We start from the raw sequence: 16,054 nt of genomic DNA on the forward strand, positions 1-16,054 counted from the left end.
TTTCTAACTTCTCAGTTGGTCTAATAAAAGTTATCACATCTACCCAAGGAAACTTGCCTGAACTGAACATATAACATTTTGCAAGTTTTTTCTGCGTGGCACAGGGCAGCGCAGTTCAACCCCAGCCACCTGGTGCTAGGGGTGTGTGAAACAGGCCCTATATCATTTGGATTCGGATTTGGCTCAAATCGGGGACAGTGATTCAATTAATTGATTTGGATCGCTGCCCCCACTTTGATTCAGCCAAATCCAAATCTGAAGATTCGATGCAGCGATGTCCGAATCAGCAGCTTTAAATGTTTACTTTACATACCTCGAGGTACCAGGCATGGCTCGTGAATGCTGTGATACTGGGTCACGTGGAGCATCCCACAGCAGACCCAGAAGTGAACCAAAAGCACTTCCGGTCCACTTCCGGGTCCACCGGAAGGTGTGCAGGGGCACCCCTAGCCCCCCAGCTCGACTATCAGCCATGGGGAGACCCCAGGTGCCCCCCCAGACCCAGGAGGAACCAGTCACTGAGCCTGGGGAGGCATGGCGGGGGGGGCCAGCACACCCTCCGACAGACCTGGAAGTGGACCGGAAGCGCTCCTGTTCCACTGCCGGGCCTGCTGCCAAGCGTACTGCCACGCGCCCCCCCCCCCCCCCCCCCGCACTTCTGTGGGACACTCCATGCACCCCAGCATCTCAGCATTCACAAGCTGCCTGCTACCTAGAGATACGTAGAAAAAACATTTAAAGCTGTGTCTGTCTAAATTGAACTGGAGGGTTCTAATTTGATTCGAAGAGATTAAAGGGTCCTCTGATTTGATTCAGATTTAGAGATTCAGCCACCAAATCAGGCTGAATCTCCACCAAATTGAATCGGGGACCGAAGTTTCACACACCCCTACCTGGCACCTGGTGCTGCCTGTGCCACATCACACGGGCTCAGCCCGGCTCAGCGTGGTGCCATGTACCTTCAGGCAGCCGTGGGCCACTTCAGCTGTCACCTGGGACCCCGTGCCACTCTTGGGTGCTGGGTGTCATGTTGGGCTGGGTCCTGCCTCCGGCAGCAGCGCTGCCAGACCCATGCTGTGTGCGGGATGAAAGCGCACAGTGGAACCCAACCTGGTGCAGCCCACTAGGATGCCTTTGCACAGGACCAGGAGGTGCAGCTCCAGGACGGGTGGCTCCCGTGCAAAGGAGTGCTAGCTGCACAGCCTTGGCCAGGTTGCGTCAGGTTGGGCCAGCCGGGCATGTCTTCCATGAGGCTCAGGTGGCAAGGCACCATGGCCCGCTGTAGGCACAGCACCACAGCTGTGCATTGCCACCTGAGCCTCCTGGAAAACATGCCCGGCTAGCCTGACCTGACCTGACCCAACCCAACCCAGTCCAGGCCATGCAGCTAGCTCTCCTTTGCACAGGAGCCTCTTGTCCCAGAGCCGTGCCTTCCAGTCCTGTGCAAAGGATCTCTAGCGGACTGCGCCGGGCTGGGTCCTACCACGTGCTTTGTGGAGGAGTTTGAGCAGGGGCTGCCACATGCCCCCTCCCCACCTGCCCACCGCAGCTAGTGTGGCTGTGGCCCAGCTGCAGGCACAGTGTGGCTGTGGCTACACAGTGCTATGTGACCCAGGCTCTGTACGTGCTGAATGTACCCGGTCCAACCCAGCCCACTAGCATATGACTTTGGACAGAACTGGGAGAAAGCCATGTGCTAGCAGGTTGGGCTGGGCCAGGTCCATTCAGCATGTACAGACCCTGAGTCAAACTGCATTGCTGCTGGTTGTGCCTGCAGCCAGACCACAGCTGTGCTGGCTGCTGCCACTAGCACCGCAGGGGGTCGGTGGGAGGGCAGGCATGTGGTGGCCCCTGCTCAAGCCCCTCCACACACCCACCCACAGATCACACACAGCCCCGCCACTCCCTGCACCCTCTTCATCCCCTGCACCACTCCTCACCCCCGCCCTTCCACCCGCCACTCCTCACACCCATCCACATGTCTCTACTTGCTGGTAACAGTGCCTGGGCCCCGATCCTTGCTGCGCTTCTGCTTGCCCCAGCATGCTAAAAGTTCATTCCCCACATGCTGGGGCAGCAGGAGCACCATAGAGATGGTCTGGCCAGAAACCAGAGTGTCTCTCTAGAAGACCAGCTCCCAGGTTACTAGGTCTGTGCAAAGCAGCAAGTATTTGCTTCCGATTCATATTTGGCCGATTTGGGGGACAGTGATTTGATTCAGTGATTTGAATCACTGTCCTGAACTGATTTGACCAAATCTAATTCGGAGATTGGGATCCTGCCGAATCTCTGAATCAGCCAGGCCCATCAGTAGCTGCCCTGCCCACCCCTGTTCCTGGCACTTAAGGAAAAAAGCCCTGACTCACTGGGTTGCTGGGTGGGGGGCAGTGCCTGCTGCCCCCGCACTGCTCCATGCTGAGTGGGGGGGCTCTTTACGAGTCCCCCAGCCCCTGCATGGCTGCCCCGCCCGCCGCAGCTCCAACCCATTAAGAAAAAAATGAGAAACCCCAGACTCGCTGTTCCTGCCAGCTGAGGGCAATTCCTGCTCCCGCCACACCACGTGGGGGGCTCTACACAAGCCCCCAAAGCCCTGAGGCTGCTGCAGGAGTGGTGAGTCCTAAGATTTTCTGCATTTTTTTCTTAAAGTGCCAGAGCTGGCTGAGGCGGGGCACCCAAGTGGGGGCTGGGGGACTGGGGGGGGGGGTCAGGGGGCTGGTGCAGTGTCCCCCATGCAGCCTGGGGCAGTGGGGTGCAATGAGGATCTCCCAGCAGCACCTGGTGAGTGGGGGGCTTTTTTTTTTAAAAAAACACTGGGAGCTGGGGCAGGTGGGCCAGCTATGCGGGGGGGGGGGGGGACAGGAGGAGGTCAGGGGGGACCTGGGGGAGCAGGGAGGGGATGGGGGCTGTCAGGGGTCCCCCATGGTTCCCCTCCTCCAGCCCCCCTCTCCTGTCTCTAATACTTACCAGCTCAGAGTCCAGCTGCAGCTCCCTGCTGCAGCCACTGGGGACTGTCCGACTCATCAAAGCTCTCCGAACCTTTTCTGAAGATTCGGAGAGCTTTGAATCGATTCAGACTCTTTAATTGGTCTCCTGATTTGATTCAGATTTGGAGATTCGGCCACCAAATTAGGCTGAATCTCCTCCGAATCAAATCGCCACCCGAAGCTTTGCACAGCCCTACAGGTTACCTCAGGGCACAGGCGGGGACTGTGCCCTGCCCCTCTTTTTTTTTTTTTTTCCCCTGTGTGTTATCTAGGTATCAAATTTTAATCCTGCACTGTAAATATGCAGCGCGGGGAACGCTTTTTGTTCCCAACGCACATCTTGCGGCATCTCAAATTCCTCTGAGATCCCGCAAGAGATGCGTGCGAACTCATTTGGATGCACCCCTGGAACTTTAAGTGTGTTGTCTTTCCATCCTATCACTTCCCAATCCCTCATATGTATTTGTCCTGATGTCATGATCCTTTCAGTCCTGGAAACCATCCCTCTGGTCTTTCATGCTTTGGGCACTACTGTAGGCAAGTAGTGCCAATAGCATAACAGCATCATGGAGCCAGATCTGATGTACCCATCATCCATGTTAGCTGCCCCTCTGGGCTGGTCCCACATGAGCATAACTTTCTGGCAACCCACCCTTCATTAAGGTATTGAGTAGAAGTAACCTGATCTGTATTAAATCAGTTCCTCATCAATGGTACCAGCCTGAATTCTGGATGGCCATCAACCTCCTCCCCCAGAACCACAGGAAACTAACTATCACAGCAGAGCCATTACTAATGGACTGCTTAGGAATGGAGGGCATGGTGGGGAGGGGGGTCATAGCAGGCCTTTCAGGTTTCTTCCAAGAGGTGGCCATAGACCTATGTACCTCATTCCACAATTGGGATTGATGCATGGTTCTCCCATTGCTGAGGTGTTTTTTCAGATTGAGCCAGGCTCTGAATTGGGGTGCATCCTGCCTGCCCAGTAAAGAAGGCACACTAGTTCCATGACAAGTTTGGCTGTGTAGATGGTGTTGCTTTGCTATTTGACACAAAAACTGAATGAGCTGGCTGGGTGGGTCAGGTGCTGGGGATGGGAGCCTGACCTACCCAGCCTGAAATTGTACAAGGGAGCCTGGAATTGTACAACATGTGATTCCATCTGTCCTCAGATTGCTATGGTCCAGGTGGAAGGCTCTCTTGTTAGCAGATGGCTGTCACACTGACTGTTCAGAGTGACAGGAAATATATTCCTCTAAGGGTATAAAAAAGATTAATCTATTGCTGGGCCGCACGCGCAAATCCAATCTCTCTGTTCATATATGGAGATTTGCTTAAGTCCTGATTTGATTTAAGAACATGTTAAAGTAGTTACTCCTCAGTCCTTATCAGATTAAGCTTCAAGCTAGCTTTGCCTTGTTCATCTGGAGGCTTGTTCTCCTACCTATATGATGTTGTTGTTGTAGCTAGTAATTATCCTGGACCTGTTCATTCTTTTGGGGTAGGGAAATGGCTACATTATTGCTCTAAAGAGATCCTGAGACCCAGTTTTCCAGGGGGTAAAATTCCTCCTCAGTAGTGCTTAGCAGTCCTCCCAGGGCTCATTTTTGTGGCAGAGGGGACAGGCACACATACCCAAAGCTCATTTTCTCAAGTATGTGCATGTAGGTGGGTATTCACCAACTGTAATGAGGCAAGGAACTTGCCTATCCGTCATTGCTTGGAGAAGCTGGTATCCAGCCAGGAATGGACACTGCTGGTCTGAGCAGTGAGGTTGGTAACCCACTTTTCCTCTAATTTAGGCAATTTAGTTTGAAAAGTTGAAGTCTACATATACTGATGTCACTCAGGCTCACACTATGCAGCTCTGTGTCCCTCTAGCGACTAGAGTACAGCAGGTTTACAAGCCTGTTACTGGTTTTGAGCCAATCAATCTAGGTCTGTTAAATCAGGTAATACAAAAGGATACTTCAAGGTCTAAAGATTCAAGGCCATTTCCATAGCCCTATGCTACACTGAACAAAATGGTTTGGGTTAAATTTTTTTTGCGCTCTCTCAGGATTCATGTTGTTTGGGTAATTCATACAGGTGCCCCCATGAGAAGAGAACTCTGTAGCAGCGATAGAGAGCCTGTAATGGGTAAAGAGTTATAAAAACGGCAAGCCTAGGTTCCAGTCAGTTGAGGACCCTGGAGAGGGGAATTTGCTCCCAGTGGGCTGTTGCCATCAGGCTGGGGTGTGGGAGAAGCCAGAAACCCAATAAGGAGTCAAGACATTGGTGGGTAAAAGCTTGTTCCTTTCACTCAGTGCTGGAGGGGACCTGGAGGGTTGCCCTGCCTGACAGAAGTGGCCTTTGGGACTCTGGATTCTAAATGAACTGATTGGTAGGCCTGTGCAAAGCAGCTAGTATTTGCTTTGGGTTCAGATTCAGCCAATTTGGGGGACAGTGATTCGATTCGGTGATTCAAATCACTATCCCAATTTGATTCTCTCAGTCCAGCAATGGGTGCCCCAGCTCCCCGCACTTGTTAAAAAAAAAAAAAAAAGCCCCGGTTCACCGGGTGCTGTTGGGAAGGGGGCGATCCCTGCTGCCCTCCACTTCCCCACGCTGCATGGGGGACTCTGCATGAGCCTCCCAACCCCCCCCCCTTGCTCCCCCAGCCCCCCACGGGTGCCCCACCCAGGCCAGCTCTGGCCCTTTAAGAAGAAAAAAAACCCTGAAAAAACCCACAGACCACTCCTGCCAATGGAGGGTGATCCCCACTGCCCTGCACCACCCTGTGCCACGTGGGGGCTCTGCATGAGCCTCTGAAGCCCCAAGGCCACTGCAGGAGCGGAGAGTCCTGGGGCTTTTCTTGGTTTTTTGGGGGGTTTTTTCTTTCTTAAATGACGAGCTGGCCCAGGTGGGGCATCTGTGGGGGGGCTGGGGGAGTGATGGGGTTGGGGGCCTCATGCAGAGCCCCCTGTGGAGTGTGGAGCAGTGGAGGGCAGCAGGGATTGCCCCCCTGCCCCAGCAGTACCCGGTGAGCACTGAGGCTTTTCTTTAAAGTACTGGGAGCTGGGGTGGGGGGGCAACCATGGGGGAGTGGGAGGATGGGGGGGGGCTGGCAGGGGTCCCCTCCCCCTTCCCGCCCCTAGTACTTACCAGCTCAAGAGTAAAATCTCCCATTCAGAGCACATGGGAACTCCAGCTCCCAACCTCAACAAGTTAAGTACCAATGCTTACTTCTTCCTAGTGCTTACTGGAGATGTGACTGAACGCCAGTTCGAAGTAGTGACCAAACCTTTTTCCACTGGAGTTAAACTGGTCAGTTACATGGTGCTTTGGGTTATGCCTACTGGATCTTTTTGAAAAGCAGTAGTTAAAATTGTTATTTGTCTGGGTTTGCAGCACATCAGACCCTTCTAAGGTCTGTGGTGTAGCTAAAGAGTATAGCTGTACTCCTTCCTACCCCACTGCCAGCAACAGCAAAGTGAGCTGACTTCTCTACATAACCCTTGGTTTCTTTGTAAGCATCGTGGCCCTGCAGCCACTGCCTGGGCTGGCTCCCCTAGGAGCTGGCATGTGCAGTTTGGCGATTCACGTGCAGCTGGAAATGTCAGAGGTGCAGAGCACCTGCAAGTCCCATTGGAGACTAGTTCTGGCAGTTGAGCCTCTAAGGCCAGAAAGGGACCCTCGTGATCATCTACATAGTTTTTCAAATAGCCTTGTAGTTCATGACAAATTTTACGTGGGTATAATAGTTGGAGATGGATGTTCCAAAGCAGCCCTAATCGCAGCCTTCATGACAAGAGCCCTCCCAGCCTCAGCCGCAGCCTATACCACTGAATGTTTCACTCAGAACATATCTTACAAGAGACACCCTCGACCAGTCCCAGAAAACCTCCCCTTTCAACTGCGTCACCTGGGATAAATACACACACATCTCCCACTGTTACCCTCTGTCTGGCCAGAGACGTGGTTCCAGTGTGGACAACAGACCACAGCCATCCCATCGTGCTGTGTGTATGCAGTCCCTGCAATGTTTTGCTGAAAAGCCCAAAGCCCCATCTTTATCTACCATTGTTGCTTCTCCAGTCAAGCACCTCCCCAGCTGCACCAGTGCCTTGGAACAGGTGGAGTACCTCCCCTGCTGGGAACCGATGTATTCTGGTGCAATGAGAAGGGTGTGCTGGTTTGACAGCAGCTGCTGGTCTGATCCCCTCTCCTGCAGGAGGGTGAAGTTGGTTCCTTATTGCCAGTTCCTGGTTCCTTTTTCAAAGCAAATCTTTACACAGTAAAAGTTGGTAATGGATTAAACGTGCTAAAGGGTTGGGATTTCGTCAGCGGGGTCTATTTACTAATAAACATGTACAATGATAGCATGTATCAGGCCCATGGCCTTGACCAAGGAGCTGAGAGCAGCTGGGGCTGCGGGCCAAACTCCTTTGGAGCCAGGACTAAGCAGCCACCAGCCTCCTCTCCCCGCAGGCCTGGGGCAGCTGGGCAAGTGCCGGTGGGTCGGGAACGAAGGCGAGCAGGAAGCGCAGCCCTGGGACCCCGATCCGCTCGCTCCTCTCCGTGGTGCTGAGATGCGGGGTTGTTTCGGCTCCTTCCCTTCAGATCGAGGCGGCGGCTCCCGGCGGGGGGCGCGACCCCGACCTCGCCTCCGTGCTCGCACCTGGCTGGGGCTGCGGCGCCGCGAGGGACGCCTCCCGGGAGCGGCCCGGCCCGAGGAAAGGCTGAGTGGCGGAGGGAGAGAAGCGAGCGTGTCCCCGGCGGTGCGTCCCGGGCCGTGCGGCGGCGCTGCCCGCGGCTCCCCGGGCCACCCGGGGCGGGGCGGGGCGGGGCGGGGCGGCGGCGCTGGACGGACCTCGCGGGCGCGTCGGCAGAGGCAGGAGCCACCCCCGGCCCAGCCCGGTCCCGCCCCGCCCCCACCTGCGCCGCCCGCCCGCTTCCCGGCACCTGCTGCGCGCTGCTCGGCGGGACCGCGATGGAGCCGCTGCTGCTCGCGGCGCTGGCCGCGCTGCTGGGTGAGTGCGGGCGAGCCGGGCTGCGGCCGCGGGACCCGCTCCTGCTGCCCCCCCCCCCTTCTCCCCATCCCGCCGGTCCGAGCGCGGCCCCGCTCCGAGCGCAGCGCTGCGGGTCCCGGCCGCCCCGGCTCGGGCTCGGGCTCGGGGTGCGCTCTTCCGCCGCCGGCAGCGGGAGGCTGCTTCTCGAGGGGCCGCGGCCGGTTCCGCGCCCCTGGTTTGTGTAGCGGGGACAGTGCCCTCTTGCCCGGCCCTTCCCAGTGGGAGTAGCCCCGGCCCAGAAAGAGGCACCGAGGACTGTTGTGGAAACGAAGGAGCAGCTGAAGCAGGGTTACAACGGGCACCCTTGCTACGGCAGCCCTTGCCCGCCCCAATGATGCTTCCTGGCCAGAAAGAACTTACTGCGATGGGATCGGGCTTCCCACGTCAGCCAGGGCGTACGTACCACTCGGCTGGCCGGTTCCTGCATCAAATCTGTTAAGCCCTGTTCTGTTCAATATGGGTTTCTGCTTTGCTGTCTACTTGCGTTTTGCCCAAGGTGCCCTTCGCTGAGCTACTGAAATGCTCTTTTAGGGATTTGACTACTAAAGCAGCCCCTCTATGCTGCTCTGCTTGCTGATGTTTTCCAAACCAAATTTGCTTAGTTGCGACCAGTTTTTGGCTTTGTAAGTATGAGCTGGGTTGCCAGACTTCACCAGGTTTTCAGGGAGTTGTCGGTCCTGAATTTATGAGTTTATCTTGCCGGTGCTGATGAGTAAGGCAGGCAGAATCAGGCTACCGACACTGAAGATCAAGTGCAAATTGTAGTAGTAGTAAGTGCCACTTCTGTGGTGACAATTTTAACCACTTTTAAAAATGTTTCTAACCTTTCTTTTTCACGAGAGAGAGTGTGATGCACTGCTCCTTGGCTGGGTTTCCTTACCACCTGTGCATGCCAGCAAGACGGACTGGCAGGGTAACTGGCTAGCATTTGATTGTCATTGTTAGACCCTGAATCCATGCGGCACCCAACAACTAGGGAGATGACAATCCAATCGTTCATGGATCTTGTTAGTTATTAGCCAAAGCAAGCAGGGAGCAAACACCAGCACTCATTGCTCACAACAGCTTTATTCAGAATGGCAGAATGGAGATGGCTTCGGACTAGCTCCCAAAAAAACCCAACAAACCAGGGAGCTGCCCCGAACAATAGTTCTATCAACGTTTATACACCTAGGTTCATACTTATTAACATTTACTCCACCTATGACCCTCCTTCAGATCCCCCCGTTTCTCCTCCCATCTGAAGCTCTGCCTCTGTTTACTGTTTGCTTCCTTAGCACGGTATTGCCTATGCATTTCATTCATTTACATGCCTCTCTGCTAAGAGCGCATGTGGAAGACTCTGACCCCCGTCTTCTCCCAGTCAGTTATGATTTCTCGCTGGTTCTTTGTGGTTTCTTGCTAACTTCGGTACCATCTCCAAGGCTGTACTTCTGCTTTGTCCTCTAACGATAGCTGTTAGTCTGTATCCTGTTTTTACACATTTCCTAACAAAAGGATAGGGTGCAACCCCTTGCTTAAGCATTAGCACAGTTAATTATTTTTAATATATCATCCAGCTTTGTGACCAGCAGCTTTTGCTGAGACAGAAAAAAAAACTTTTATTCAGCTGCACACTCAGCACTCCCCAAAATCCAAATATCATTACGCTAACACTCGTATTTGTCCCCACAACAGTGGGCCAAGCTGTTCTCTTGACCATGTTTGTTTTAAACTCAGACTTCAACTCAAAACTTCAGACTATAGAATATGTTTAATCTGCTTGTAAAGCAATGGGTAAAAGTGTATGGGTCTTTGTAAATGGCTTGTGGTGAAGCACCTGTAGAGCCAGTGCTGCTCTAATCCTTTTAAAAATGCTGCACCACCCATTCCCAGCCTGGAACTGCTGAAATCACAGAGCAGACCGGAAAATCTCTGTTAGTAAATGAAAGCCTGGAAGGTAATTGTGAAGTATTGGTAGCTGTTTGTACACCAGGATTATAGTCGCAGCACTTGTAGTACTATTCACTGCTGCCTCACCAGGGAATCTGGAATATTTTAAGTCTGTCCTTTTCCTTTGCCAAGTTTGGCTGGTGCAATTTGCTTGTTTTGCTTGGCAGTCTGCTGCAGAGAATTTTCTGTCGTGTTGTGATGAAAAGATTTGAGTCCTTGTGATGTCTTTTATCCTTTAAGTTTCTCTCCTTCCCTACCAGGCAGTCCTAATTGTTCTCCCTGGTGCTTTGTGTCTGATAGACCCAGGCTGTGGTTGGGTTGTTGTGTCCTGCCAGTGATGCTACTATAATTAGCTAGTCCAACGATGCTGCTGTAATTAGGAGACTTGACTCTGGTGCTGGGGTGTGTGTGTGTACAGCATAAGTCTCAACTACTGTTCAACACCATGTGATATGGCCATGATAACTGATTGATTAATCCTACTCCTGAAGCAGCAGTGCTAGGTTGGACCTACCAAAGCCCACCCCTGCATCAGGGATTGCTCTCTAGAAGTGACTGAACTGCCTCTCACTCCAAGACTATAAATTGTTGTAACAGGAAAATTGAGGCAGAGAAACTCCCCTGAGAGCAAACTGTGCAGGGCTGTGAATGAGCTGTCCCAGAGGAAGTGGCAGTTGCTGGGACATTTATACACTGGCTGTGGAGAAAAGAACAAGTTTGTAGTGTGCTGTCTGGAGCTGCCCTGGACTGGTCCCTGGAGAATAGGTAGCATGGGACTGTGCTTCCTGCTGCCATTTCCATGATCCTCTGGTAACCTTCTGAGGCATGTCTAGAGTCACTGCACACAGAGTAACATGGGAAGTTTCCACAATTAAACAATTTAAAGTGATGTATCCAGCCTTCCCCTGCAGAAGTCATAAGGAGGCAGCTCCTTATCTAAGGCCATATAGGTAGGGCTATAAAATTTCAAAGACAGCAGCCTGTAGTATCTTCCCCCACACATCTCATGAAGGCTGATCCTGAGCTTTGCACCAAACAGACAAGCTCCTCACTAATGTGATCTCATGGTGGGGCATTTATTTTCTTATAGTTTTGCACTTCAGATCCTCCCTGTAGGTGCTACTTTGTAGCTGTAAGGGCTAGAACTGGTGGAAAGAATAGTCACAAATGTTACCTGCTTCTTCCAGCTTAACACGGGCTGAAGCGCAGGTGCATTGTCCTTGTTTCTCTTTGCATGTTCAAATATAGTTTTTTACTAAATCCTTTTCCAGGCTTTGCTAATTCACATGCAGTCAGTTCCTTGTGGCTGCTCCATCTTAGAGTACCGCTCTTTTCATTTCTATTTACCTGGTGAAGTACTTTACCTCACAACCAAATTTCCAGTGCATGCAGCCCCTCTCTGCAGATGCTCAAGCCCGGGAGGAGGATTCTGTTGCCTTACCTCTGCAGTGTAACCAGACAGCCTGTTTGTGTTCAAACAGAGCCAAAATTCAACCTCTTATATAAAAATAGTTAACTAGACTGGCTGCTTGTACCATGAATATCTGACGTCATGGAATCCCTGCTCAGGAATGGGCAACAATGAACATAATGAGGAGAATTTTTTTTTTTTGCGTTATTTTATAGGGAACCCTGTTATGAACATCTTTGCACATCTGCAACAGCTGATTCTGAAGCCTAGTCTCTCTGTGTTTCCATTTTTTTTCTTAATCTTGCTTCATTCCAGTGGAGTTTAAGTCATCTGTCGGTAAAGCAAGAGGGACCAAAGCTAAGAACTAGGGAACACTGGTATCTTCTCTGAAGCCATCCTATTATAAATTTTAGCTGAAATTATTTTAGTGCTTTGCCATTTTTCTTATTTTGAAAATACAAGAAAAATTCAACCACGCAGTGAAACCTTGTGTCAAACAAATTGTCTATTTCCATTTGGCTTGACATGGGTTAAAGCAAGTCAGCCAACTTCTATCTATAGCAAAGTAGTCACATTTTTCATAAATTTTACTCTCTTGAGTATAAAGATCCTTCTGCCCCAGGGTCGTGAGAAATGCAGTGGGGGACTTTCTCAACATGCATTGCTCTTAAGGCCAACTCCTCATATCTCTTAATTTATAAATAGTCACTGCCCACAAGCAGACTAACTTTCTACAGCTTTGAGTTGGGGAAGGGAGGCTCTTGTTAATGCACATTCATTTTCTTACTGTTGCTCTTAGTTCCAGAAAGATATTAGTTTGACCTTTCTCTGAATGGCTCCTCCCACCCCCAAGTTTTTGTGCCCCTCTCCCTGCCTTGGGTGTATACTATTTACTCTCTGGCACTGTGTTTATCAGCAAGGTCCCTCATATTAGTACCAGTACTTCTAGGAGAGTGCTTGTCTTGTAGTTTAATTTCTGTCTCAGTTTCACATCACATAATCATCTTAATCCTATAGAGCGAGGTCATCAAAAGAAATCCGTCTTCATCCTTTAATTCCCAAATGTTTAATAGCTTATAGGGTGGAAAGCTGATTGGAGGAGTACAATCCAGAATTAGGAAGTACTGTAAAATGTCCAAAGTACTATTTCTGTGACACTTCATGTTTTCAGGGATGAGGTTTTCAGTTGGCCCCTGAATTTTTCAGACTGGTCTCAAGGTCTGAAATCAAACTACAATCTCTCAATTTAAATCTTGGAAGCAGTTCACTCCTGCTCTGTCAGATGGGGTCAGAGCTGGTCTGTTAGCTAATCCTAGTTTCTCGCTACCAACAAAACGTTAAGCCTGGTGTGCTATTCTACATGCTGCGTGTGGGATGCCTCCGTGCAGTTTATCTCGCAGGCGCCTGTAATTGCCAGAGCCAAACACTGGAGGAGGCACTGATCCAGTACTGGCCATTCAAACGCTGAGAGACCAAAGCAGGAAACAATGATTTAAGCTCTCATGCAGTCAATGTCCCAACATATTTCAGTGTCTTCCTTGGTTTTTATTTAACTCAGGAGGTGATGTACCTTTTTGTTTAGGCTGTTTTTTCTGACTCTGCAGGGATGGGCCTTGAGTGGGAACCTTTCCCCTCAATTTACCACTGCTTGAAAAGCAAATAAGTGCCTCAGGCTACTCAGAGCTGTAGCTGGGCCCTGAACCTGTTCTGTGGTTCTGGTTTGCAGTCTTTTCTTCCATTGCTTTATGCCCTGACATGCAAGGGCCCTCCTCCAAGGGGGGTTGTTGCCAGATTTGCCTGTCACTTTGGGGTGCGCTCATTTATTAGGGGTATGTTTCTGGGGTCTCTGTAATTGTATCAATGTGCTGCTTGTGTCACTTGTGTTTCTATATGAAGCTGTCTCTCTCTCTTCTGCAAGTCCTCACCCCCAGTGGAGCTACCTTGCAGGATTTAGGTTTCAGTGGGGCTGGGTTCCTCCAACCACCAAATCAAGTGCACACACCTGAGCCAGGCTGGGTTACCAGCATATACAGGCTGACCCCCGCATATGCCACAGACTCAGTTCATTAGAGCAACAATAAAATGCAGTCAGACACATGCACACAACCTAATAGAGTACGTCTGAGTGGGCCAGGTTATTAAGCATGGACAGGCTGACACCCTCGCATGCTTCAAACTTGGCTCATCAGGGCAACAATAAAATGCAGTCAGACATAAACACACCAGTTAATAGAGCATATCTAAGCCAGGCCAGGTTACTTCACACTTCCACCTGATACCCTTATATGCCTTGAACTCAGTTCGTCCCCCCCCCTTCCCAATCTCTTGTCACAATGGTCCTAGTAGTAACTCCCTTGATGAGCAGACTCCACAGTAGTTTTGGGCATTACAGGGATCTTTGGCTTAGATAAAAGAAGTGTTACTGCAGATCAAATGGGGAGGTCAAGGGGAAGGAAGAGTAAATGAGGTTCAGAGAGAGAGAGTATAGCAACCAGCTTGATCATAAGTTATTTATTGCCAGGTACATGAACTTACGATGTTACCGGTAGTAATAGCCATACAAGAGAGACAAAGAGGCCTGTGTGAAGCAGCTAGTATTCGATTCAGATTCAGACGATTCTGGGGACAGTGATTTGATTCAGTGATTTGAATCGCTGTCCTGATTCGATTCAGCCCAATCTGATTCCGAGATTCGGCTGTTGATGAATTGGCTGAATCTCTGAATCAGCCAGGCCCATCCCCCGTCTGCTCTCCCAGCCGGGCAATGGCTGCCCCACCTGCCCCAGCTCCCTGCTCTTTGGGGAAAAAACAACTCACCAGGCGCTGCTGGGGGGGTGGGGTGGTCCCTGCTGCCTCCCACTGCCCCACGCAGATCTTCTCCCAATCAAATCACCACCCAAAGCTTCGCAGAGCCCTATAAACAAAGCAGTTACAATATTACACGGGTTCAGTTGGGTGTTTGGGGAAGTCTAGCTCACATTTGATCAGCAAAAGTCAGGGTTGAAAAGCTGTGCCACTCAGTGAAGCCTGAACCAGTCGAGGTTCCCAGGTGTGTGTTGGAGCTTGCAGACAGGCAGAGCCCTCAGCACAGTCAGTGAAGGTAGTCCAGGCAGGAAAGGAGAAGGTGAAGTCTCAGTGGAACTGGTTTGGATCCAAGCACCAGAAACTTGAGCTTGGGTAGGGGTTTTGTAGAGAACTAACAAGGGCCCAAGGGAGAACTCTAGGTTTGTTTATGGGTAAACGATGGCTGGTATGCTGCATAATAGGAACTGATCACTCCTGGCTATAGGTGGCATTAGTCTGAGGGAGCTCACAATACAGGCAGGCAGATTCAGTGTTTTGGGTACCAATAAAGGAGTCATTACTAAAATTGGTTTGATAAATGCTGAGCTGGGTGTGTGCAGATGTGAGCTGATTATCATTTGGAGCAAGGATCACTCATCATGCAGTGATCCCCTGCTTCTCTGGTCCCAGAATTCAGTGCGGCCCTCGCCTTGGAATCTCCGTTCTCTATTCTGAATGCTAATGAAGGTACTTTCCTGTCCCATCTCCCATGTAAATGAGTTGCCATCCAGTTCCATCTCCAATGTAAATGAAACCAGGGGAGTTGCTTCACTCCTATCAACCTTGTCTGGAGGGCTGTAGGTGTCTCCCACTGCCTCTTCATTGTCTTTTGTAAGTCCTTCCTCTAATTGATTCTTGTTCAGTCATTGGTGGGGGGGGGAGTCGTCTGTGAGTCAGACAAGCTGTGTACTGTGCCAGGGTTCCCCAAGAACACAGAGCTGACAGGTAACCATTTCTGTGATTCTGCAGGCTGGTGGCGTTGGCCCTGGAAGATCTATTTAGCATCCTTACAAGCCTGGTGTCTGTCCTGAGGTGCGATACTGATATCCAATTGCTTTCACATTTGCAGCTAGTGCAGGTGCATAACTTTGGGGTGTGCTGTTGCTGCCTGTCCTTTGTATGAGGCTCCTGGGGCCTTAATTGCTGTCTTTGTGGATTCCCCTTCATGTTTACTTGAGTGCTAAGTGCCCTCCTTATACTGCTCAGCTGGGGAGTCAGCACTGAGCTGGATCTGCCCTATGGTGACTGCATTGGGGGGGAGTTCCTTGTGGTCCCCTGGGCTCTCTCTAGGACTGTATATGGCAACAGAGGAGACAAACTGCTTCCTCAGGTTGAGATGCATGTGGGCTGAGGGGCAACTGTACCATGGCTGAACTGCCACCTGCCTGGAGTTTTTTAGTGGAATCTAGGATTATCATAATTCCAGTTTTTAATGACAGTAGATAACAAGCAAACTGCTCCAACATCCATATGTGATGTATAGGGAGGGCATGGGGGGCATGTGCCCCCCCCCCCCCCCCCGAGAGCACTGGTGCCTCCCTGACAGCAAGTGCTCTGGTTGGTAGGGGGGCACGGAGAGCACTAGTGCCCCCTCCTGAAACTGGCTCTGCTGGCAGCATGTTGGCGGTGGAAGTGCTGGCAACACCTTTGGCGACTGGCTGCTGGGGACCCCCACCCCCCCCAAGTCACCAGCTGGCTGTTGGGAAACCCTCTATCCCCCAAGTCATGCGCCACTGGTGCCCCCACAGACTCCAGAAGCACTAGTTGCCCATGCCAATGCCACTTGATGTGAAAGTGCTGCAACCCTGTCCAGTCCCAGGATAAATTGAGCA

The 16,054-nt window shown here is 51.3% G+C and overlaps 1 protein-coding gene across 1 annotated transcript in view; it reads left to right on the top strand.

Moving 5' to 3' along the window:
* Positions 1–7,872: 7,872 nt before the first annotated feature.
* ESAM (endothelial cell adhesion molecule) overlaps positions 7,873–16,054 on the top strand; it is a 97,749-nt gene continuing 89,567 nt past the window's right edge. Inside the window, exon 1 of the mRNA XM_059720024.1 lies at positions 7,873–7,996. Coding sequence (XP_059576007.1) covers positions 7,957–7,996 — 40 coding nt within the window. The 5' untranslated portion in view covers positions 7,873–7,956. The remainder of the gene's footprint in view (positions 7,997–16,054) is intronic.

The sequence above is a fragment of the Alligator mississippiensis genome, chromosome 16, assembly GCF_030867095.1.
Source record: "Alligator mississippiensis isolate rAllMis1 chromosome 16, rAllMis1, whole genome shotgun sequence".
In the NCBI taxonomy this organism is placed as follows: domain Eukaryota; kingdom Metazoa; phylum Chordata; order Crocodylia; family Alligatoridae; genus Alligator; species Alligator mississippiensis.